This window comes from Actinia tenebrosa, unplaced genomic scaffold (genome assembly GCF_029948245.1).
Source record: "Actinia tenebrosa isolate PJP-AT-01 unplaced genomic scaffold, QUT_ActTen_1.0 PGA_scaffold3__52_contigs__length_22856419, whole genome shotgun sequence".
In the NCBI taxonomy this organism is placed as follows: Eukaryota; Metazoa; Cnidaria; class Anthozoa; order Actiniaria; family Actiniidae; genus Actinia; species Actinia tenebrosa.
In genome coordinates this window covers 3675744-3702320 of record NW_028292580.1, presented here as the reverse complement: position 1 = coordinate 3702320, position 26577 = coordinate 3675744, and the positions used below count along the sequence as shown (strand labels likewise).

The 26577-nt window shown below is 37.5% G+C and overlaps 1 protein-coding gene and 1 long non-coding RNA gene across 2 annotated transcripts; both read left to right on the top strand.

The window, feature by feature from the left end:
• Window positions 1–855: 855 nt before the first annotated feature.
• Window positions 856–3260, top strand: LOC148907794 (uncharacterized). The gene is made up of 4 exons (XM_089035748.1): window positions 856–1791; window positions 1948–2191; window positions 2822–2933; window positions 3146–3260. The coding sequence occupies exons 1-4, from the start codon at window positions 856–858 to the stop codon at window positions 3258–3260; spliced, it is 1407 nt and encodes a 468-aa protein (XP_088891874.1).
• Window positions 3261–4463: 1203 nt separating this feature from the next.
• Window positions 4464–5019, top strand: LOC148907793 (uncharacterized). The gene is made up of 3 exons (XR_016120628.1): window positions 4464–4615; window positions 4723–4810; window positions 4980–5019. It is a non-coding gene; the product is annotated as an uncharacterized LOC148907793 (long non-coding RNA).
• Window positions 5020–26577: the final 21558 nt, after the last annotated feature.

Sequence of the window (26577 nt, the reverse complement as noted above, 5' to 3'; positions counted from 1 at the left end):
TATTGTGAACAAACTGATACTCCTGAGAATATCCTCCGTGGACTTGCTTTGGCTGAATTGGTTTCTTATCTAGAAGGTAATTGCAAGTGGTACCAGAATTCATTCAACACATTTAAAAAACAGAATTCTTTATCAAATTCCTGATCTACAATCGCATAAAGAAGGAAGAGATGTTTTTCTGGCTTTTGACAAAGACATTGCCCGTGTTTTACAACAAGCAAGCAAATCCAGAAACTATGATGACGAGGCCGTCATTCTTGCTAAGGCCGCTGAAATCATTCGTAAAGATATTCTAAATCATAAACTCTCTGAGTTTAATGGGACATTTGAAGAAAACTGCCAACAAAACTCTTTGCCGCAGTCATTGATAAGAACAGTGTCCATGATTCTCTCTGGCACTAATCATAGCTCAAGTATAAATGAAAGTCAAGCTGCTCTTAGTTGCTCTCAGTTGTTATTCTTTAACAGTTCCTGCAAGAATCACAGTGCAACGGCAAACAGTATGTACCATAAACGCGAGAAAGAACCTCCACTTATAGTGTATCTTGGGCTATTATTGCATGCAGAAACAAGGAAAAGAAATCTCATTGAAACACGACGAGCTTTACTCAACTTTGAAATGCACAGCGGGAGCAGGCTCATCAATCAGCGGTTAACAATACTATGGTATATAATGCAATTAAGTCTTCAGTTGTTGATGTCAATACTTTCGTACAGTGCTGTATTTTGTATGTCATCGACAAGTTTTAGGAACATAAGAAACACAATGAAAACGAAAAAGTTAATGGTTAACGGAATATACGTATATAAACAAATGGATTTCGCGCGAAAGTCAAATAATTCTAAGCAGTGGACATGGCGGCAGAACGATCACCGCCAGGTCCACTGCAATTGAACCAGGTTTTCGGACGTTCTCTCAATCCCTTGAAGAAATGGTATGCCTTGTCAAGCGACTGGTGCTACAGGATAAGAGAGTTTATGATTAGCGACTGGTATGAGCTATTATCCGAGGACATAGTCGAAGTCCGTATAAGCGAACTAACATGCAGCGAGGGAAGACGAGTTCCTCTAGAATGGTTTGGCTCTGCCAGAAAGAAAGACTCGGTGGTTGTCGCTACTTTGTTTGGAATTCTTGGGAGAGACATGAGACGGAAAAAGCCTGGTGAATCTACGTTCTTCAAGTCTTCTGAATTCTTGCTTCTGAAAGAAATGATTAACGCGATCTCTCTTCATGGAAAAATGGCGGGAAGCCATCTTGATCAAAGTCCTGAGGCGGGAAAAACTATGTTCGAGAGTCCTGTTAGAAATCCCATCTACGAAACTCCCCCTTCCACTCCAAAAGAACCAACAAGGCTTACAGATCGTCCAAAGCTAAAAGACATATCGCAACAATGCGAAGTTATCGAGCAGTTGGACTTCAATGTGGTTGGGCCTCGAATAAGCATCAAGCAAGCAAAAACTGCCTCAAAAGCCATCATCAACAATATGAAGAGTATGACTACAAATAATGCCGCCTGTATTGGAAAAAGTTTGGGGTACAGCTTTTTGTATTCAGCTGAAGAAGACAAATCATTTGCAAGAGAAGTGGTTTCTTCTGCGATCGCTGCTGTTGGTAAAAAACAAGGGATAAAGAATGCTTTCACAAGTATAGTCGATAGTGATATTCACTCTCAGTTCGTCAACGCTATGAGGGTACCAGATTGGTTACAACTTTATGTAAAGTTAACCACTAAATTACCAGACAAGTCATGGCAAAGTGTCTTAAACTTTCTCAATCTTGGTCGAAGTGGGGTATGTCAATATGTTTTGTTTGTGATATATTATAAGAGTAATGTATATTTCTTTACTTTTAGGTTTTAGTTTATTCACTTGGAATGCAATATATTGTTGAAGATGGTTTAGTATATCTTTTCATAGCATTGAATTGTTCATTTATTTCTTTAACAGAAAAATATTGATGCAGGCATCTTGCTAACCAGCAATGAGATGAAAGCCCAGAAAGAGCTTGTGTTCGATGTAGTAAAAACTACATTTGATATCCAGCCTGTAGTCCCTAAGGAGCTGAGAGGGTATGGTGTAAGTCTTCCAATGGTTCTAGCTTGGGCTATAAGGGAATCAAGGCTACACCAAGGTTCTGAACATGCAGACACCCTTGAATTCAATCTTAAGCTTGATGGAAGACCTCTGGCAGGTACTGTGCATACAAATTTTCTTAATGGATCTATCAATATCAAGCCTGGGGGGGAATCAGGCTAACCACAGGAATTCGACTACAAGCTTTGCCCCCAGCGTGGGGATTTTAATGGTTCATTATGTCCCCAGGTTGGGGAGTTTTGACATATTTGTCATGTTCATCTACCCTGTGAGTGGGGGATTTTGATGCTTTTGACAATTATTTTTTGATTAGGTGTAGGGAATTTGAAGTGTTTTTTTTTTGGAAATGTCAAAATCCCCACCCCATGGCTGACCCCACCCCCTCCTTGGGATTAACATTGATGGGTGTATTAACTGGCAATGACTCTTATTTAATTCAATTATGTTGTTGTTAATTGTCATATAATTCAGTTCAAATTCAGTTAATAAGTTTGTATGTCTAACGTCTATGGAAACCACTACAATAGCACATGAGAATGATCAATCACTTCCAAAAAAAATGATGCAACGGAACATTATTAGTCAATCAGAAGTGATCATTCTCACATACTAATAGTAGCATTTTCCCTTTGAAACAGAAGCTAGACATGCAAACTTTATGACAAAACTTGAACATTTCTCACTCAAGTAAGGTGCTAGTGTAGAAATTCATTTATTTATTAATAAGGACGAGAACAAGTTTCTGTTGGAATAGTGCCCATATCAAGCCATGGTGCTGACAGTGGCCAAAGTGCTCTTTCTGTTTATCCACTAGCAATTGCTAACTGTCAAGAAAAGAGGTACTTGCTTTATAATGCTTTTGCAACAAATCAAGAATATGCACATTCAAACCACCCACTTTCTGATTGAGAAATACATGGGTTAATAATGAATGAGTTTAATAATTACTCTTGTTGTGCTCGGATATTTTCATTTATACTTATGTACTCTAATTACAGTAATTGACTCTTACCATACATGGTGTTCATACTACTTTTTTTTTCTCTATTAGGGAAGAAGTGACAAGTTTAATTCAAAGGGTGAACAAAGAAAAGAACACAATTAAGCAAGAGGGTCTCTATGTTGATGGTAGAATGTTTAAAATAAAGTTCAAAGGTAATTTTTGAAATTGTTGTGATAATTATGTAAATGTATGTATTATTTATTTGTATGTATTATTATGTAAATATGTATTATTTTATCATTGACAGTGACAATTGATTATAAGGCTATGCTCATGTTAATGGTAAAGAAGAAAGACTCCAACTTCGTATTGGGTGGCCGTGGAGTTGATGTTGAATTTTGCATCTTTTGTGCAGCAAAACGGGTAAAATGATTTATCTTCCCCTAATGCATTTTCTCAGTCTTAGTAAGTTTTGCTTTATTGTAGGCTTGTTTGAAACACTGGAATGGAGCTTTTGATGAAGTATGCACAGAATGTTTGGCTTCTAAAGCCAATATTGGAAAGTAAGAAAAACTATTTGACTATTTAATATACTCCTATAATAATTTATAAAAAAAAAACCCTGTCATAACATATTAGTTGAGGTAACAATTAACACTGCAAGACTGCAAAGAGTTTCACAGATTTTACTAACAACAAATCAATCTGTTTTTGATGTTTTTTTTATTCCTAATAAGTTTCGAAAGTTCTGAATGCTAAACAAATCAGACAAAGGCTCTGGCCATAAAATATATATTAGTTAGAATATATGAAGCTAAATATTACAAGTAAAAACCAAAATCAATTGTCATCGGAATGTCTTGGGTTCAATTTTTTTCAGTTGGGATGGTTTCAGGGATGACCTATTTCTTCTTGAGGAGGATCTCAGCAATATTTGTCTCTGTTCACTTCATCAAGAGATGAGAAACACAGAACAACTGCTAGGCTCTCTTGGCCTGTTTGCATATAGATGTGGTACCCTCAATGAGTGCAATGAAGCAATAGCAGGTTATGGGCCAGAGGTTTCACAAGAGTATAATAGAATTAAGGTGCAACTCAAGCCAGGACAGCAGACTGCAGTAACCAAGAGCAACATCAGTGTATCCTCTTTTTCTGGTAATTAAGTTGTGGCTTCATGTCACTGGTTATCATTTTCAAAGTTTATATTTTTCCAGGGTTTTTTATATTCAAACATATGTGAAAATGATCAGAGATTCCTTGTAGGTTTTTGAAAGGGATGTTAATGGAACAATTTAGTTTCACATTTTTCCAATTTGAGAAATGACTGTTTCATTGTTCATTTATCCAAGTGATTATCTCCAAATTTACAGTATAATTATGGTGATCTAAGAATTTTGTATTCAAGCAAATCTATGTTTTCTTTTTGGAACCACCGAGAGAAAGATCCTTGATAACATTGATGACATCATTTCCAGGGCATTGCCAGTTGACAAGGTCTCCAAGTATTACAGTGGAGTTAAAAATGCTGCCAGTACAGTCATTTTACACCATATTACTTTTTATCATGAAGTTATTAAGGTAATATCAATGGCTATCAATATTGCCAATAGAATAAGAGGAGGAGACAGAGCATAATATTAGATGTTTCCTTTATTTTTATCCTCTTCTTTTTATTTCTATCCCAGTACCTAAATGAGGATATCCTGGTTAAAGGAAAATTTACCAGAGCTTTTGGTACCCATACACAGGACGTTTCATTAAATGATACCAAAAGTAAGTCTTTGAATTTACTAAATTTTATTTTTATTTTTCCCTGGGAGGGGAGCAGTGTGCAGTTCTTGGCCTGGTGTATTAGGTTTGATAAGTTTCAAAAATTATTTTTGTGTGTTATAAATGGGTGTTGTCTTTGTGAATAATATTGTATTCATTTATTTTGTTGTAGTTCTTAAAACGTTTTTGCTGGAAACCAAGGAAAGTTGGTCTCAAGAACTGGAGAAACTTGAAAATGACTATCTGTCCTGTGAGAACAAGATCACACCAACATCCCCAAAGAAAAAGAAAAGAAGAAAGGAAAAGAATCCTGCATCCTTTTCACAGTCAAACCACAATGAAGGTTTTGCTGAACTTGCAGCAACAACACAGATAAACCTTTTCCGCAAGGTTTCCCTAATTTTTATTTATTTTTCTTCTAATAAATTAATGTGTTGTATTTTAATAATTTGTGTTAATATAAATCAAACAATTCATGACTTATAACATGTGATCATCTTACAGGTTTTCCTTGAATGGTCAAATATCGCAGAGACCTTAAGAGAATTTGATGGAGAGGAGGATGAACAAATTGATGTGTTTGATGTAAAGGTTGGTTCAATGTTGTTGCAGCTCAAGTGTTAAACCTTCAACCCTTTGTAGCTAGTTGAAAGGATGCATGCAAATTCATTTGCTTTCCATTTTATACATAAGGAGACAGAACTTTTTTATTATATGGCAAAGCAATTTCATGCACTATGATTCATCAATAATTTGTGGTACAGGCCAAAAATCAAACTTGCTCCATTTTTGCACACACAAGGAAATATAACATTCTATGACATGAAAAACTTATTATTATTATTTGATTGTTGTTGTTTAATTAGTGCAAGGTGTGGGGCCGTTGCTTACGTCATTTGTTTGGTGTGTCTCTTGGAACTGGGGATTATGGTCACTTGACCATTGATCACGCTCCCATGTTGTTGCGACTGCATGGATCCTTTAGAAGATATTCCAACCAAGGATTTGAGGCATCGCATAAAGTACACAGGGCTTTGTACTCAAGAGCGACTTGTCATGACAAAGGAGGAGCAACTGAATCAGGTATATAAGTAAATTAGAATAATACGAAATAGTCATTTTAGTGCTCACCTAATTTAACACATACTGCTTTTTCTCCGAAGCTGCTCAAATCTTAACCCATTGGTTATCAGAGAGCATGCTTTTCTTGAGGTACCAGTTCATCAAAGCAAGAGAGTGCTCTAGTGGAAATGGTAGTAAGTAGCCATCACAATATTGAGTTGTTAGTAAAATTTAATACAAATGTTTCCACTACTTTCAGGGGCTCCTCTTCCAATATGATCTCCATTAGCCCCTGTTTCTCCAAACAACTCCTAGGGAAACCCTCACAAGCATGTCAAGAAATTAAATTTATTAGCACTAATTTCTTAATTATAAGCATTTACACATTAAAATGTAGCCTAGGTAAATGAGTATTGGTATTTTTTGCAGCAAAATGTGTGTTCTACTTTCGTGGCTGTGGGTGGAAGAAAAAGAATGTTAACTGGAGTAGAGATGACATGGAGTGGATTGATGAAATGATTTCATTGTTTACCAAAATCTTTGGTGAAGATGCCATGGATTATACTTTTATCAAGGATAAAGGCATGAAGGTAAGCTCATCCAGTGACCCAAGATTGGCTTTCACATACCGTCATGCAGAATGGGAAAGCAACCGTGATTCCTGTCCAGGGTCAGCCTCCACAGATGCAAACCAATCAGCAGACACAATCCATTTAGAGGATGATGAGTATTCAGATGCCCTGGAAACAGATGCAGCCCCCTCAGAATCAGAATCACAACACATTAATAAAGCCGCAACCAAACCTGTAGCTATAGACCTTACTAGCGAAAGTGAACCAGTTGTCCAGTCTGATGCTCATGCAGTGTACTTCACATCCACTGTAACTTGGAGAGAGCTGGCTAAGCTTAAGATACCAAAGGTTGCCAACAATGGTTTATATGCAGATGTTGTGCCAGTTTCTGGAAAGTTTGTAGATACAGATCCATGTACTCTGCTGTTACGACCTCCCAAGACAATTGTTGACAAAGCAGAAAGATTATGCAAGAATGCATCAGCTGTTAAAGTTGGTGGCTTGGGAACATTTTCTCAACACAGCGTTTATCTTCTAAAAAAATTTTGTGACATTGTCAATCTAAAGAAGGAGGTACGACAAGAAGAGGGATGGCTTCATGACCCATGGGATGGTTTGAACCAAGATGAAATTGATAAAATCCAATCTCTTCTGTGGGATACAAAACTGCAGAAGACCATTCTCCAAATTGATGGTAAATCAATTGATGTCAAATCTTTCACCACCCTAGTTGGTGAAAGATATTTAGACAATTTCACAATAGATGTTATCATAAAGCATTTCATTAGAGATGCAGGTGCCACCAATCAAGTCTTGTACCTTCCTTCTGAGACCTTTACATGGTTGCAGAGTGATGACAAAGAGTTCATCAAGAGTCAGATCCAGAAAGAGTTAGGACCTGCATTCAGGGAAATAAGTTTGATCCTTGTACCAATCCACATGAATGGTATGCACTGGGGGCTTGCAGTTGCTGACCTATCTAACAAGAAACTCCTGTTTGATGATGGTTTAAAGATGATTCCTGACAAAAAAGTTATTGCTAATATGGTTAAGTGTCTGAACATCATAAAAACAATGATGGGTCCAAGTATGAAGTCTTTCGAAACTGCTTTCTGGTCTTCACAAGCAGACTTCGAGAGGTTTGGTATGCCAAGTCAAGGCAGTGGTGAGGGGTGTGGAAGTTGTGGGGTTGGAGTTATTCTTTCTGCACGTGACTTCTTCCAAAAGGGTAGCCAGGCAGCAGGAAAATTTTCTTGGAGTTTTAAAGAATCAAGATTCTTAAGAAAACAATTAATGCAACAAATTATTTATTGGGCAGTAGAATAAGTCACGTATTGATGCCTAAATGATTCCTATACGAAATTATTATACTTAAAGACATGCTAACTGAATATGTACCATACATTTTTTGTAAATAGAAGACTTTTTTCCTGCTGTATTTCAAATGGAATTCTGGAGACAGCAGACTGACTTGGCTAGAGATAGCTGTTAATCTGTGATAAATTCACCCAGGTGAATTTTTCCAGGTGTCTCCTTGGAAACCTATTTGTAAATATGGCATTTTTTTTGTAAATAGAAGAATTTTTTTCCTGCTGTATTGCAAATGGAATTCTGGAGACAGCAGACTGAATTGGCCAGAGATAGATTTTAATCTGTGATAAATTCACCCAGGTGAATTTTTCCAGGTGTCTCCTTGGAAACCTATTTGTAAATATGGCATTTTTTTGTAAATAGAAGAATTTTTTTTCTGCTGTATTTCAAATGGAATTCTGGAGACAGCAGACTGACTTGGCTAGAGATAGCTGTTAATCTGTCATAAATTCACCCAGGTGAATTTTTCCAGGTGTCTCTTTGGAAACCTATTTGTAAATATGGCATTTTTTTGTAAATAGAAGAATTTTTTTTCTGCTGCATTTCAAATGGAATAAGCGCTTTCCCGTGCTTCTTGGATTCAAGTATTACTGTGATTCTCAAACTTCTGCGAACTCACTTGTTAACTATGGCCAGGCGAAGTCAAACACTTCAACGGCTTGTCAGTGAAATTGGTATTCAGTCCTTATATGTTTTTGACTGGAGGCAGCGAAAAACCAAATTCCTACATGCAACTGGCAGAAATTTTAGAATTGCAGTAATTAGGTCTGGTTTATGTTGACCACATAATTTTTGATCGAGTTCATTTGGCCTTTAAAGGTCATGCTACAGCGTAATATTATTATTATTATTAGGAATTATGGATTCTTAATTTCTAATCATTATAACTAACCGTATTTACGCTGTAACAGGTTATCATCGTTACTATAAGTGTCCGGCATGACCGGCAGCCGGTCACATACTAAATGGATTATAGAAACTAAACTCAGCGCTGAAAAAAACCCTCAAGCGATTGTAAATCCTGCCTTAGAAGGGAAGAAACCATTCTCAGTTTACGCCAGGGACAATAGTAACTCTTTTTCACTTTGAAATTGTTTGGTATTCCTTTCAATGTACGTTCTTTTTAATATCTGTCATCGGGTTGTAACGCCAAAAGATTTCCGCGTTCAAACAAAATGAAGGTCACATACCACAAAAATTTGTTTAGAAGTATTCAATGCTTCCTTTATTATTCTATGACGACCTTTTTATATATAAACAAAAATATAAATAAATTTGGAAAATACAATCGATTATAAATACTAACTGACATATCTCTGGTCTGCAGTCAGCGTTTGTCGCCCACCGCCCCCAGCACCACTTACATTGATAGGTGCATTTTGTGTGTATTTTGAAGCATGCCCTAACGATATCGCAAGTGGTAGGTCCAGTTCCGTGAGACCTCGAAGACTAGTTATTTAAAAAATCAGCGAAAAGTTTAGTACTGACCTGGGACACGTGGATTGTGGGCAGAGTTTAAACACTCTACGACTCCCTTTAACCAGACGATGTAGCCATCTGACCTCTTGAGGTACTTGACAACCGGAAGATTTGCCTTCTTCTGGCCTAGAAAGAAGTCCACAGTAGGTGGAACTTTTTTTTGATGATTGCCGATATAGTGCCTTGATAAGGCTAGACGACTCTTGAATTGCTTGTCGCAATATGAACGTGAGTTAAGATAAGTCTTGGACATTGTAGAACTGATGCGTTGAACAGCGGAATTGTTGATGATTCAGTCGCTTATTCAAAGGAAGGACCATTACAAAAGTGATGAATGACCAACATTTCCGCTGTTCGTTTCCGGATTCATAGTAGTAAGAGTTTAGAAAACTTAATGATAAAATATCCTGATCAACGTGTTGTTTCTCCTTAAAGCTTAGACTCAATCGAGCTTTCTTAACGCGAAATTTCGGCAGCCAGCTTGTCAATTTTATATAGTTCCGTGGACATTGAAATGGATCAAGAACGAGGAAAAAGTCATAAGGAACGAAGAAAAGCAGCAAAACGTAGATGGCGAGAAAAAAAGAACGAACAAGCGAAACATGCGAGGGATGAAGATAGGAGATTAAGGATTGAAGAAATAGTAAGACAGCATGCGAAAACCTTGGAAGTACAGGAAGGGTCCAACAGAAATCAATCAAAAGACGCGTGTACGCAAGCTGGTTATGGAAAGCTTGCAAAAGATGGAAAGAAATCGAGAAACACTCTCCCAAGTTTGTCTGGTGGTTTACAAGCCCGGGCAAATCTGCGAGAAATCCGTCGTTCTGAGGTGGTACGGGTGAAGTTTTTAGGCAGTGGATCATTTGGGTCATGCTACCTTGGGCAGTATCGGAGTCTCGATGTCGTCATCAAAGAGCTGCATAAGCAGGGTTCAGAAGAAACCACAAAGGAGGAGCTATTGCATGAAGCGAAGGTAATCGAAAGCCTAGGTGATCATCCAGGACTTCCTCTTCTTTTCGGCATCTGCAGCCTTCAATTGCCATATAGCCTGATTTTGCAGTATCACGGGGACAAGTCAAGCATGACAATAGCTAAAGCTGCATACTCTAAGAAAATTAAACAAGAATCACAATGGACTGCAATATTAAGGAGAGTAGCAGAGGCGATCATCCACGTCCATCAGGCCGGATACTTGCATAACGACATAAAGGGAAACAACGTTGTCTTAGAAAAAAAAGACCACCAATATAATCCTGTCGTCATCGATTTTGGCAAAAGTCGCCGTCTTGAAAATGCAAGAAAAGCCAAACTTCTCTCAAGAGAAGAACAAAAAAAAATACAAGGAGAAGTATCAGCATATTGCTTCGGAGATAGTTGAAGGCCGCCAAGGTGAAAGCTTGGCAAGCGATATGTTTAGTTTTGGGAAGATGGCAGAAACTATCTATAAAAGCCTGAATTTTGAAGCATTACCTTCAGTTATTTCTCTATCTCTAGACTCCATCCCATCGAAAAGACCAAGTTTCCAAGAGGTTGCGAATGAACTGTCTAAACAGTAGAATTATATAGTTATATAATCATATACTTATATAGTTTATAATTATGTATAATTATATTCAGTGTTAAGATAGTTATTTCGGCTATCATTTTTTGTGCATTCATTCACCCAGACTGTAAATAGGTCTTGCTTACAAAACTCTTAGTCGCATTTGTTAGAATTTGAATCAAACAAATATCGTTTAGAAGTTTCGTTCTTAAGCACTTTTCAGGAATTTTTTTTTATCATATGAGGGCGGAGTAAAAAATAAACGTTAACAAACTTTGTAATTAGCTTCTTGAATTTCCCCTCTCAAGCACTAATGTAATTTATAATTTGATACATTAAACACTTTATTTGTTTGTTGACGGATGAGTAAAGATTATAACACTTTGGTTAATCAAACCATTCTTCTGAAATTTTGGAGTCCTAGTGATGTTCTACTGTTAAACAGTAGAACATCAGCAGGACCTCTCTATTTCAGAATTGAGTAAAGCTCGTCGTGGTACAACTTGGGATTATCGATTTCATACGACAGGGTACTAAGCATCTCTACTGACATAGGAAACGCTGTATCCTCACGATTTGAAGATGAAAAGGTAGTTTGTCCACCCAAGCTCTGTAAAGGCCTCTTTACAACAAGTGCGGTGGACAATATAGATCACAATCCTTCATCCACCACTGCACAAGATTCCTTTCATGGAACAGGAATATCTCTGTTTCAACACACTACCAATTCATTAGGGATACAGAAAGAAATCGATAGCACCTCTTCCCGAAGAATATGCTAGCGTAAAGCCTCTAACACTACAAGAAAAGGAACCAAAGATTGATGGTTGTGCAGTAACCAAAAGCCAAATGGCTCCTGAATTTGAACAGGATCACACAAAGTAAGATCAGACTTTTTATCGAAAATACAGAATTTTTTTTACGTATATGCAGTCGTGTACATTTGTATTTCTTTTTCAAATGGCTTGGTCATGTGAAGTCGAATGTAGAAACTTTACAAGCAGCGACTGAAGATACAGAAACTACACCGGTCTCATGGGCTGCATTTCATGCAAGCAACACAGAATATAGAGAACAGTCTACCAACATTGACAACATAGCACTTTTGCCACTTTTCAAAGATGAAGCTAAATCTCCGGCAATGATAAGCCATTCAATGAATATAATTAAGAGTAATGTGGAGTTCCTTAATCATGGCCAAACCCCAGTAATAGCATTTGACCAGCCTTTATATGCTTTGGCAAAGACAATTCAATGGAACTGGCCAGATATATATGGAGAAAAGAAGTTTGTCGTCATGTTAGGAGCACTTCATATAGAGATGGCTGCTTGGAAAACTCTCGGCGACTGGTTGGAAAATAGTGGATGGACAGCAGTACTGGTTGATGCTAATGTTGCCTCCTCTGGGAAGGTAGATTCATTTCTAAAGGCATCCCATGTTTCACGTACAAGGTATGCTCACCAAGTCAGCGCTTGCTGCTTATACATTATGATGTAAAAGGCGTATGAACAATATCTTGAAGGACTGGAAGAAAATGACTCACCTTTTTCTTTTGAATCCTGGCGTTCTGAAAATAATGCTGCAAATCCACAGTTTAAGTATTGGTCAATCACCCTTAATTTGGAACTGAGCATTTTAGCTTTGGTACAGTCACTTCGCGAAGGAAATTTCAAGCTCTATATCAATAGTTTGAAGAAAATAGCGCCCTGGTTTTTTGCTCTAGACCATCATCATTATGCACGCTGGCTGCCAGTCCATATCCGTGATATGGTAACTTTAGAGGATACCTGTCCGGCTGTAGCAAACGAGTTCCAAAATGGAAATTTTGTTGTTAAGAAATCACTAAGAGAATTTTCTAAAATCCCCTTGGACCATGCCCATGAACAGAACAATAAGTGCGTTAAAGGTGATGGAGGGGCAATTGGACTGACGGAGAATACTTCAGAGTTATTGCGATGGATGATTTCAGGTCCGGAAATATCAAAAAATAATAAATGAATTTGAAACTTCACAAGAGTTTGTAGGCATCACAAGTAGCAACACTGCAAGCTTGAAGCATCATGAACAAACAAGTGCAATGCAGTCTAAGTTCCTGAAAGATGTAAAATCTCTATGTGAAGCCTTTGTCAACATGAACAATCCATTCAATGATGATAGTGGAGATGTTTTGAATGTTGATACCAAAGAGATCATGAGCAGTGATGTTGTTGCTTCAGTAAGAAACAGAATCGATCGGAGAAGAGCAATACAAAGAATTTGTAGAAAAACGTCTAGAAAAAAAGAACATTCCACTTTTTGAGACAATTAAGAAGAACAAGCTACCACTGTTCAGCACGCCACCAGTTAAGGAACCATCAAAGCAGAAGCTGCAGATAAGTTCTTTAAAACAGGATTGTGCTTTGTTTGCACAACTTTGTTTCTTGCCAGATTAGAGGTGGAGATCTAACCAATTTCTTTTTTCATGAGAATCACCGTTATCCACCATCATTATCACAATATTGAAGCCTTCGCTCAGGAACGAAGTCGACGCTCGTGGATCGCCTTGAAGCACTTGGACCCAATTCAAACAGTACTCGCCCTAAAGTTGATGCACTCGTTTTAGATGGGGCTGCAATTGTTAATCTTTTGAAACCAAGCGGCAGCAAGACCTTTGAAGCATATGCTCAAGATGTATTTATCAAGTACCCCAAATCACAGTTAATCAATGTCAGCAGAATTGATATTGTATGGGATAGGTATCTCGAAGATAGTCTCAAATCAGCAACAAGGAGCAAGCGTGGACAAGGAATCAGAAGACGCGTCTTGCCAAGTACAAGAATACCCAAGAACTGGTCTACTTTTCTCCGTGACGACAAGAACAAGACGGAACTATTTGCTTATCTAGCTCAGCAAGTAACAAGTATAGAATGCTCACCTAAAGAAGTTGTATCTACATATCACGAAGAGGTAACGTCATCTAGCCCAAGAGATTTCAGTGACATTTCACCTTGTACACATGAGGAAGCTGATACAAGGATGTTACTCCATGTTATGGACTGCTGCAAAGTTGGTCACAAGAAAGTTATGATCAAAACTGTTGATACTGATGTTTTAGTTATAGCCATTGCGCTCTTTCATAAAGTCAGAGCAGAGGAAGTGTGGTTGGAATTTGGAACTGGAAAGTATACACGATACATAGCTGTACACGATATTGCAAGATCTCTTGGACCTGAAAAAGCTGAATCTTTAACAGTGTTTCACGCCTTCACCGGTTGTGACCAAACTTCATTCTTTGCTGGAAAAGGAAAAATTACAGCATGGGAAACCTGGAAAGTTCTCACTGAAGTCACGCAATCCTTTACAGCATTGAGTAACATGCCTGCAGCAAACACCATTCTGGATGTCCTGCCACATTTTGAGAGATTTGTAATTCTTCTTTATGAAAGAACCAGCACTACTAGAAGTGTCAACGAGGCGAGAAAGGAGCTCTTTACTAAGAAAGGACGACCCATGGACTCTTTACCACCAACATCAGCAGCCCTTCTTCAGCACATCAAGCGAACAGCCTATCAAGCAGGCTACGTTTGGGCTCAGTCCCTCTGTAAAAGCCCCTTGTTGCCTTCACCATCTGAATGGGGATGGGCAAAGTATGAAGACCAGTGGCAACCATTTTGGACCACTTTGTCTGAAGTGTCAAAGGATTGCCATCTACTTATAAAGTGCGGGTGCAACCCCCAGAAAGGCTGCAAATCCAACTGCAAGTGTATAAAATCCAACCTACCTTGTACTGCATTGTGCAAATGCAATGGAGATTGTGAAAGGTCCTAATTTCACACACGACCTGAACACACTGAACACACTAACAAAATCGAACTTCGTTGGCGACACATGAAGGCAAATTTGCCGAAATTTGGTGTTAGGAACATTTTTATTCTGGATATTTAGCGGAATTTATGTGGGGCTATCTGCACAAGAATGACAAATTTGTAATCTTTTTAAATGATATTAAGAAAGTATATAATGGTAATAGCTATTGACTGTTCCAAATTTTTAATGGTACTGTGAATTGTTGCATTTGTGAATAAACTGCCGATACGTTTTTGAAAATAAATGAAATTATTTTATGATCATGATTGTAGTTGTTACTTTATCCTGTTTCATCATGAGCCTATTAAGTGTTAGCAGTTTAGATAAAACAAGACTTTAACCAGTATGTTTTAGAATACTGGGGAAATGATTCCGCATTTCTAGTGACAATAAATGACGTATTATTTTTTTATAGCACCACGTATTATCTTTATTTCTTTTATATATTCTTTGTAGTCAAAGGATGTCCCATTTTATGCACCATTTGCACCAAAGAGAATTAAGAAGACGACAAGAAACGACACCATCATGGAGACTGCATTTTCAGATGCAAAGAGATCATTGTTTGTATAGTTTGGAAGGATAAAAAGCCAGTTGCTTTCATCAGCACTCAATGCAATGATCAAGGTGAAGAAAGGGTTGGGAGAAAGCAGAAAGACAGAACATTTATTGAAGTACCTTCGCTCCCTGTTGTCTCACTCTACAACAAGAACATGGGGGAAGTAGATAAGAGTGATCAAATGCGGCAGTATTATGATACTTCTCGTCGCTCAAAAAAGTGGTGGAGGTATCATTTTTGGTTCCTAACGGACTTGAGCATTGTAAATGCTCATATCTTGATGCATCTAGCACCAAATCATCCAAGTTTGACCCAACTTTCGTTCCGTATTGAACTTATCAAGGGACTCATTGGAGGATATTCATTTTAAAGAAACCAATAAAAATCACTTGTTTTAATGGATCTATTAACCAAAATATTGTGTTGCGGACATGACCACCATCTACTGATATTTGGATAGTTGTACTAGTAGTCATGGAGAGAGTGATGGAGATGAAAGTGACATCAACGATGGTGATGGAGATAGTAATGATGGAGATTATGATATAATCAGTGGTGATAATGCTGATGACAAAGATGTTGATGATAGTGATGAAGATGGCCATGGTTTAATCAATGATATGTGCAATACTGATGTCGAAAGTCAGCAACATAACCCCTCAATTAAGATAGATCACGGGCCTCCCACCACACTTATCTGCACAATTTGGAAGTAAGTTTTCCCTCTTCAAAGTGCCTCTACACACACCCTGCTTAATTGTTGGTATTCTTAGTGGCCAAGCTATGTTTAAAGGAAGCAGTATCATTGACGAACTTGATCTGGATTCATTGGTTGGTGGACACACTAACAGTAAAGACAATTACCTAACAAACTTTCTTATTGATGAGTATTTACAGATCTTGAAAGCTACTCGAGAAGGTGTGTCCGTGATTTCATGGGAACATTGGAAATCTTTGAAAAAATTGTTGTAAACAAGCCAAAGCGTGATGATGTTGCACAAAAGCATTGCTCACCTCGTGTGTTCTCTATGGTCCTGTTACTCTACTGTATTGGGAAATGGCCCTTTTGAGATTGAGGAATTGCCCAATATATCTTTTTCGTTTGCTTGTTTTAGGTATACGCTGTGACTCCAAGGCAGATGCACAATCACGTGCACACTTGCCTGTTACTGAATCTCATTGTGAAGTTGAAGTGTGAAGCGTTTATAAGCAAAGAATTACAAAAAAAACTATCTTTCGCTCAGTCTAGTGAATTCCCGTTAATGAAAACAAAACAAAACAAGCTTTTCTACGAAGAATTTCGAGAAAAGTTAAAGATTCGCGATTTATTTTGAAAACTAGGTATCATAAATAACAGAGTGCTAATTTTTGACCCACATCTGATCGAGTTCCATACAGTGTAAGGCTTTTAAGAATGTAACTACGTTCGCAATCACCACAAACAATATATTACTTATTTCAACCGAAAATATGAAAAACTAGAGTTCATGCAAATCAAAAACTTTGCTCTTTGTTTTCGGCTACGTCTGTTTTTTTCCCAAACCATTTCTTGGTTTTATGATACGCTAATGTTAAAAGTATAAACCTTTTAAAAAAAGCGATTTTTGCTGAAGTGCGAGATACGATCCACCAACGGAAACCAGGGTGTTGTTTGCTTCCTCTTATAAAGAATGTCAATGAGATCTTCTGTTAATTTCCACACGTCTGGCGAAAACATGAGTACAACGCCAGACAACCATCACTATTATTCCTTCACTTTTCAAGCACAAGGAGACAGGAGACTACGCCCGGATCCTCAATTTACTAGCTACTGGGGATTACCTGTTGGTGATCCATTAAAACGACCCTTGATGTTACCTCCATGGTGATCATTACCACTTGGTTGTTCGTGGACCCCTGTATAAAGGTTGAGCAAGGAGCAGAAGTGAAAGCAAGATTTACGAGGTCTTGCACTATCAAGACCTACGCCCTAATGTACGTGAGCTGTACAATGTGGTGGGTTATCTACGCTACCTCCTAAGACCTCTAAGACGATTGATCACTTATACAAGACACTTTGTCCCCCTCATCTGTGAAGCTTCCAGAGATCCGTTGCTGCCACTACTACTGGAAATGATAATGCTGCTGCTGGAGGTACTGAACTTAGTCCAAATGAATCCATTGCTGACGAGATACCTGTCACATAGGAACAGCCCGACCACGCATCTGTTTTTTTAATCATGATAGTGCTGTACCCAAATTAGCACACTCACTAGGGAAGACCATTCTGTGATAATGATAACTGGCAGTCAAACACTGTCATCGAGCGTATCAACTGATTACCACAATACCAGAAGTTAACCCAAATGAACTTGGGGAAGAAATCTTGGAACAAATAAGGATTTTTTTGGAGGACAAGCAATCAGAAGTATTATACTATAAACGGTAATAAGGAACAATCATCCCTCATAGTGAATGTTTCTGTTTCAACTGATGGCTAGCTGCAAAATAAGAAATGATAATTATTTTACTAAATATTTCGTTCTTTTCTCAGTTGTAAGACCTGTTCACCGAAAGAAATCAAGAATGTTTGGTTGAAATTGATTTAAGGTAACAAGATGACAGCAATTTATTGATTCACATAATTCTATGTCATCTTTCAGAGTCTTATGCATTTTTGATTGTCATAACTGGAAATAGTCAGGGTAGTTCAGAATAGTCAATCACAAGTGATTGGTAGAATAGTAATTAATGTCGTACTCCCTCAAACTTGCCCTTTTAGTACACACATCTTCCACAATTCAAAAGAGCACAATGCAAGGGTAAGTAGACAAAAGTGACAAGATGACAGCAATTTATTGATTCATATAATTCTATGTCATCCTTCAGAGTGTTATGCCTTTTTGATTGTCATAACTGGAAATAGTCAGGGGAGTTCAGAGTTGTCCATCACAAGTGATTGGTAGAATAGTAATTAATGTCGTACTATAGAAACTAGGTTAACAGAATTTCAATATAAGATCTTAAATAGAATAATATCTACAAACACTTTTTTGCACAAAATTGGAAAAATAGATTCTCCACTTTGTAGTTTTTGTAAGGAAAAAGTGGATAGTCTTGAACATATATTTCTTAAAAGTACAATTATAAAAGCTTTTTGGAATGATATAATTACTTTTTTAACAAAAAATAACATTCAACATTTTACTTTAAATGTAAATAGCATTCTACTTGGTGTCTTCGAGAAAGATGATATATATTACAAGCTTCTAAGTCATATCATCCTTGAGGCAAAGCATTATATATTTCTTTGTAGGCTTAAAGAACTCACACCAACTATAGATTCTTTTCAAAAAAAATTAAAGATTACCTTTATGTGTGAATCTATCATAGCAAGAGATTCAAGCAAATTAGATAAAAATAAAAATAAATGGAAACCGTTGTGGAAATTTTTTAACCCCCTTGAATAATTAACTTTTTGAATAATTAACTGTATGTATGTATTTTATTGCATTTATCCTACGGTGATAAAATTATCTACTATGACATATCTGTAGCAATGGATGGCTTGCCATATTTAATTTGTATAGAGCTGATCGAGACAGAACACATTTGTTTATCCTGTGGAAAGGAACTAACTTCTAAAAAAAGGAAAAGGAACCAAGTATTTTTTATTACAAATTCAAGAAAAAGATCGAATAATGAAGGAATTGTGTTTTTTCTCCAGAAAAACATAATAGTTCTGTGGAGAGCAAAGCCGAAAAAGGTAGAGCCTGTAAGAAAGTTTCTCTGCATCAAACAGAAGGAAATATCATTTGGATGAATACTACCTCATAAATAGACGCTGCAAACCACTCTCTCAGCACTGATATCAAGTACACAAGACCTCATCCATGTTCAAACCCATCAAGCTGTTAATACTTGTGGTCACCTTTTTGGACACAAAGTCCCAGAACGAATTCCAAAAAGAAAACAAATCTTGTAAAAAAGTTTCATTTTAGTTGAGGATTTTAACAGATTGCTCCCCAGAAAATAATATTCACAGGTTTTCCCGCACAGGTTTAAAATGTTTACAGGTTTTCACAACTTTCGTTTCAAAAAATATGACCATTCCAAAACTCGACATGAAAGTGACAAATTTCACAGATTTTTTTCATACGTCAATTTGATGTTACCTGTGGGGTTATTCACATGATGTTTGCAGGTTCTCAGCCAGTAGTGAGTAGTGCAGCATCAATTTGAAAAAATGTTTACTTAGAAAAAGGAAAATGTGTATATACCATGAAATACAAATTTAAGTTGATGAACACTGTTTCCAGAATAAAATTACAGTAAATTATCAACCAATTGCATTTTCTGAATTTAAAAATTGATATGTACCACAGCTTTATTATCATAAATGGTAATTTTGAATTTTGAATCTGCAATTTTGTAAGAATTTGCCATTGGTTTTGTATTCCTAAAATTACTAGAATTACTTGATTCAAATGGCAAGCTCACACAACTTTGCAGTGTAGTGCCTTCAAACTAAGGTCTTCAATATTTGGCAGTTGTACAAAGCCTGACAAAAGTCAGCATCGCAAGTTTAAAAGGCATGTTCGAAATTAAATGGCCCTTCAAGAAATGTATTTGACATCTCCATAACGCATTAAACATGGTTCAATGTATGTAAATAGAGTCAATAAAAAGTATTCCTTTGATTTGCACCTATTAAAGCTATAACTGGTTTCCTATAATTCGTCCATATAGATCTGGTAAGTTAAGAATGTTTTGAAATAAAAAATGATCTGATTTTTATCAAGCTCGTAGTTGAAGGATTGGTTAATCATTACTTGTGATATGTAATGATAGGTAATTATTTAAAGGGCCTGTCCCGACAATTTTTCTTACCCATTTTTGACAATTATTACTACACTTTATCCCAAGAATAGCAATCTGGAAGCAGAAAAAAATAACCAAAAAGCTTTTTTAAAGCGATTTGCAATTGAAAAAGCAATATTTTCTTGCATGACTGAAAACAAGCTGGAAATAAGTCATGCACTTGGAGGCGTCACACGTGTGTAAGTGGATCCAAAGCAATAAAATTTAGGTACATAATGCTGCAGTAGAATCGCGAAAAGATAAGGAGTACTGCTTAATATCTATGCGTCAAAGATATGTTGCAAAAGCGTACAGATAAAACTTGCCCAATACGAAAGTTATTGGTCTTCTTGGTCATTTTAAGACACGATTTCTCGCTGCTTAGTAGTAGTAAAATGACGAACTCATCGAACCCTGTGGTAGGTCAGAAGCGTAAACACAAACCTGGCGAACGTTGTGTTAACATGTTTTGAGACAAAACCAATGAAGACAGTGTGAGCTTATACCAATTTCCGAGGGATGCTATCTTATGCCAGAAACGGAAAAAGTTTGTTCTCATGAAGCGGACCGGAAAAGGATGGTCACCAGGATGATCACTTCTTGCAAAGCGATTATGAGAGTTATGGGGTGAAACAGGCAGGTTTTACTACCCTGAAAAAATATTTTTTAAAAAGCCAAAAAAGGCTGAATATGTGTTAAGACAATTTTCCACAGCTCGTATAAAAAAACCCGCATTTTTCGTCGGGACGGACCCTGTGACAAGTGATAGCTTGTCAAATAACATGCTTAGTTATCGTTCGATATCCTCAGTCATAATCTTGTTGTAGAGGACAACACATCTCGATTTACTTGTAATCTATCTCATGTTGTTACTGAAATCAGAGATGGACTCTTAGTTATTCCCAGCACAACTACTCGAGGAGATGGACTTCCCATCAGTTGCCGCCACCTATCTCTCTATCCACGAGGTCGATGCCAAGAGCAGTCAAAACAGTCTTTACCCGACTCAATTATCAAAGAAAGAACAAAATTGTTAGAGGCCGAGTGAGGTAAGCTAGCCTTGAATCTCAAACTGTTGAAACTAAAGTCTGTAATGCAGCCTACAGAGATGGAGTCAGAAGGAGCTGTAAAATCCAGCATTCTCATTTCCAGACCTTTCTCATTAACACAAGTTGAAATTTTAGAAAGAGAACAGGGAAGAGTAATCAAATTTAGCTGCCATCTTGGATTCATATCGAAACGTTGTTACACCAAATGCTTTCTACTTTTTGTTATTTCCTAAAAATCAAAACCAATTTAAAATCAAAAAGCAATTTGATCCGCATGTGTAACTGCCTTATATGTTAAATAGGCAATTTTATATGTGGGCGAAAATGTGTGCCAAATAGTCAGTGTGCGAAAAGACTGCAATCGAGATCTCTAGGTTTGTGAATTTCTCTAATTATTTCCACAACACAATCAAATTTACTTGCGAAATTTGGTCTCAAACTCCCAATTTTTCTCAACGCCACAGTTTACAAAGGACCTAGATTCTCTAGTTCTAGAATCTTAGATGTTAAAAACTTCTTTAAGCCAACAGAAACTCTTCAGTATACTCACTCAACATGCTATCCTTTTAGCGTTAAATGGGGCTTTGTCAAAGGAGAAGCTTTACGCCTACTTCGAAACAACTCTGTTTTGCTTTTGAAAACAACAAACACAGCTTCACAGAACACCTCCATAACCGAGGTTACCCCAAAGAATTTGTTCCAAATAAAATTCCCTGGAAGACAAGAAGTGCTTCAAAATATGAACCAAAACATCGCAAAAAATAGAAAACTGCTACCATTTGTTACCAAGTACAACCCAGCCATACCGAACATCAAAAGCATTCTAATGAATCGTTGGTCACTCATCACTGGCAACCAGAACCTGAAAAGTATCTTCCCTGATCCTCCTTTTGTCTCTTACTAGAGGAAAAATCTCTTAAACACTCTCTTGTCAGAACGAAAATCCTGATAAGAGACTAGATATCTCTACCCTATAAATGTAGTGTCAAACTCATTGAACTACGATTGAACATAGCGGCAGGGCAGTGGCAATATTACAACACTTAGATCAATCATTTTTTTAATCTTCAATTGATAGCTGGCAATCTTTCAAAAGTTAGGCCGGAAACTATCTCAGAAACCATCTCCGAATGTTAAGGTGTGGTTACATTCTTGTTAAGAGACAGTTGAATATGTGTTCCTCCTCTCTTACGCATCCACAGGTCTCACACTGCTGCCTCCAATGTTCCCTGTTAGTCCATGGGACACCTTGTAAGGTATCAAAGCGGGGCAATGTCCTGCTTATCTTCCTAAAGTAGTCTATTCGATTCCTTAGGTAATCATCTCTATGTTCACAATTCATCAGATCGCCGCATTGGTAACAATCCACTCCTTCCAGATCGTACTCCTCTGAAAGGTATCGGTATGTCCTTTCATGTTTTTTCTTATGCGTTTGTAAACGTTGGCGGCTACTAAGAACCTTAGCACAGTAACTACATTCTATTGTCCTACGACAAACGCCCCTCTTAACATGCTGCTGTAGTTTCTGTAAGGTACTGAACTCCCTGTTACAGTCATTGCTGGCCTTACTGATTGGCTCCTTTGTGCAAACTCCATGCCAAACATGGTATTGCAGTCTTTGTTTGGTACTAAATACCTTCTTACATTTCAAGCAGTCCATATATACTTAACAATATTTTAACCTCCATTTAACATTCTGAGGCATCTTTTGAAATAGTTTCCGACCTTCCTTAACAAAGTCTTAACCGTATCTTAACATTCTGGGGCATCTTTTGAAATAGTTTCCGACCTTCCTTAACAAAGTCTTAACCATATCTTAACATTCTGGGGCATCTTTTGAAATAGTTTCCGACCTTCCTTAACAAAGTCTTAACCCCTACGCAACATTCTGGGGCATCTTTTGAAACAGTTTCCGACCTTCCTTAACAAGAATTTAACCACACCTTAACATTCTGAGGGGGTTTCTAGGAGCTCTTAACATTAGATTCGGTAGCGCATGAAGTCCACGACTGACTCCTTTGCCCACGTTGCCATCGTTATCAGTGCGCAAAACCGTTCTGCACGCTTTAGACCACACATTTCCTCATAAAGCTCCTTTACGCGTTCATTCAGCCGGTCTATCTCCTCCCTTTGCATTTCGACCGTCCTCTCCAGGTCTGACTTTCTTTTGGCGATGTTAACCATCTTTTTTACTGCTTCCACTGCCTCCATATATACAATGGATCCGAACCATATTCTTGTAACGCTCTGATAGTAGGACCCACCGGCTGCAGAAAGACCCAGTTCGTGGTAGAGCAGCTATTAGGACCCTTTAGATACCGCTTCGACTACATAGTGCTGCTCTGCCCCACCTACGTGAATAACCGCACCTGGAGGGGCATAGGAGTGAAAGATGACGACTTCTTCGTAGATATCTTAGACCCTAACGAGTTATCTGGAAATCTTAAGTTCTGGCACAAACAATTCTCGTCTCGCGAGGCTCGACGAGCGAGTACGCAAACCCTCCTCATACTGGATGACATTGCCTGTGGGGACGACGTAAAAAGACGCACCTCCGAATTAGTGAAGCTCGCTTTCAGCGGGAGACATGACAATATTAGCGTTTGGTTGCTCTCCCAGCAGCTTACCAGCGTCTCTAAGCCCTTTAGGGAAAACATAGGTTCACTTGTATTTTATACTCCAAGCAAGTCTGATATGGAAACCATTTTAAGCGACTATGGTGGTGAAATATCCAAGGAACAGTTACACGAATACATGCGGCATTTAAAAACGCACCAATATTCCAAGATGATCTTCTCTTTGAGGTTTCCGTATGATGTCCAAATCTCGCTACGCGAGCTTCGAGCGTAGATATATATGGAGATTGAGCAGCTGATAGATGAAGTCCCCACACAGTTAGATGAAAGTAACCTTAAGGAACAACTTAACATCCTGGTGTCTTCTGGGAAGTGCACAGAAATGATAGGCAAGGAACTTACGCATGAGAAGGTTAATAAGTTGTCGGAAGAGGAGGTTAAGAAGTTCCATAAGAGGTACGAGGCCGCCCTTGCAAGTAAGACCACGGACGCCGTCGCAGACTCCACTATCCAACTTGCGACTAAATTGCTTGGACGTTGGTAGGTTATTTTCTTAATGAGAGAGTAGTCCTGCCAGCATTCCGATGGATTCTGTTTCAAGAATCTGGTCCTGCATGATGCTTTTCAATGAACAAATTACAATAACTCATGAAGGAGTCTTTCTCATCATTGTGCTCACTTTGACGAGGATTTGAAATATCATGCCAACAACTAACAAGTCGTCACCAAAAACTAGCTGTTTCACAGCATCTTTCTGTTGGGGTTTTAGTTCAATTTTAAGTTCACTAGTGATTCCAGTCACTACGTGCTCGAACATTTCTTCACTGAAGTCCGCCATGTTTATTATAATCTAGTTAGAAAATAAATAAAATCGTACAAAAACAAATATTTTTTGTTGATTATATGATTTTAAGGATTAGAACTTTCGCATGAAAAGAGAAACTGTTAACCCTGATATGCACTTTAATTTCTTTTTACATGCAACACACAAAACAACAACCCCGTTGACCAGTCTAAGCCTGACAACTTGTAAAAGAACACAGAACAACAATCCCTTTGACCAGTCTCAACCTGACAACTTGCCGAAGAACACACAGAGTAACGGTAACGATGGTTTTGAACCTCTGAAAAATGAAGTTGATACTTTAAGAGAGCAGGTTTTATATAATCGGAATTTACTTTTACAACAACAACAGCAAATAATACAAATTTTAACTTCACAAAAAAATTGTTCCTGTGCCGTGTTAGATCAATTACCGCCAATTCTACTATATCAAGAAATGAATGAAGTAAGCAGTTTTCCAATGATAAATACCTCGTTTTTGAATGCGCTGGCCTCTGATGTTAGTTTATCTGATTGAGCAAAGTCTAGTCCGACTCAACCCGTTACGAATAATACTACTTCTTTTACTAAACTTCAACAACTAAAATTGAAATCTAGTTCCCTTAAGAATTTTTCTGTTCAAGGCTTACGAACACTTTTTAAAGAGGAAGAACCACAAGGTAGAAATATTTCTGGTGTTCGCGACAAAGGTCAAGTAGATCCTATCAGAATAAGTCTCATTAGAAAATATGTATTTGAATTGTATCCGACTCCGCCATCAGAACAAAGGTCAAGTAGATCCTATCAGAATAAGTCTCATTAGAAAATATGTATTTGAATTGTATCCGACTCCGCCATCAGAACAAGATGCCGTTTGGGCGAGTTATAGAAAGGACATGGACGAATTTCTTTTTTGACCTGGAAAGCGTTCCCTTAAATTGTAAAATTGTAATTTAAAGTAATTGAGACATTAAATATTTTTCAACTTGAGTTTGTGTTTTTATATTGCGTGAATGCAAATGTTTCTTTTTACATGAGACACGATTTGGAATAGAATGGTGCACACAAACTTATTTAAATCAAAGTGGTATGAAGAAAGTCACTCCTATTCCATGCGTGAGAAAGGCAAACGCTCAAATCAAAATCTACTAAGCTGAAAAGGATCATTTGAAGTATTTCTTAAATCAAATAGAATTTGTAAAACAAAAGTCAAATTTGTAATCGTAGTTTACCTTCGTTCATTAAAATCAGAAATTCTGCTAGAAATTGGCTAGTGTTTCATGACAAGCTATAATGAGAATACTATTCATGATTGCCCATAACATTTACGGTACTTTGACCTCTCTGATTTAGCTACATGTAGGTTTTTATGGTTTGTTATCCAGAACAAAAAAACTGTATAACAAAAGAATATTCCATGCGTACGAGCAGGGTCCAAACGAGCCTGTCCATTTCCTGTGTGTCAGGACCCTGAAAAACTTCTGGCCTGTACTGTACATTCCTTAATAGGTTTTTAGTAACTTTGTTCTGGAATATCCCCTTCATTCAGTGAAAAAAAAATTGGTTGAAAAATGCTAGCCATCCTATTAACTTTTGTAACTTTTTTAACACACATGTATCCAGTAACAATCCAAGAAACCCTTGCAAGGCAATACTCAACCTATTCCCCCATTCATTAGGATATTTAAAAATTCTACACTATCTGCTGTTTTAAAGACTTTGATTTTTTAGTTACTGCACTAGCCCAAAAAAATCACACTTTCCTAGTTACCGTCAATGTACCATTTCATCATCAATTCAAAGAAAAGCAAGGCTGCACCTTCTCTTGTATGCTCAATTTTCCTTCCGAAAGATCATAATGGAAAATTCGTTGGGGATGTTTCCCTCTTGCAGTACCATGTCCTTAATGACTTACAGAAGGTGGAAGTGAAAGTGCAGCAACATGGAAATTGAAGAAAATATAATCCAACTCCTTTTTACCCTATGAAAAAGAGCTCATTGCGTTCCATCTAAGAAAATGTTCAAACCAACCCCATCCAGGGGAGTGTAT

What these genes read in the sequence shown, in the direction of transcription:
- LOC148907794 (XM_089035748.1), top strand. Translation starts at nt 856, where the DNA reads ATGGCGGCAGAACGATCACCGCCAGGTCCACTGCAATTGAACCAGGTT. An exon ending in TCAATCTTGGTCGAAGTGGG is followed by an intron (nt 1,792 to 1,947) that starts GTATGTCAATAT and finishes TTTCTTTAACAG; the next exon opens with AAAAATATTGATGCAGGCAT. An exon ending in GCTAACTGTCAAGAAAAGAG is followed by an intron (nt 2,934 to 3,145) that starts GTACTTGCTTTA and finishes TTTCTCTATTAG; the next exon opens with GGAAGAAGTGACAAGTTTAA.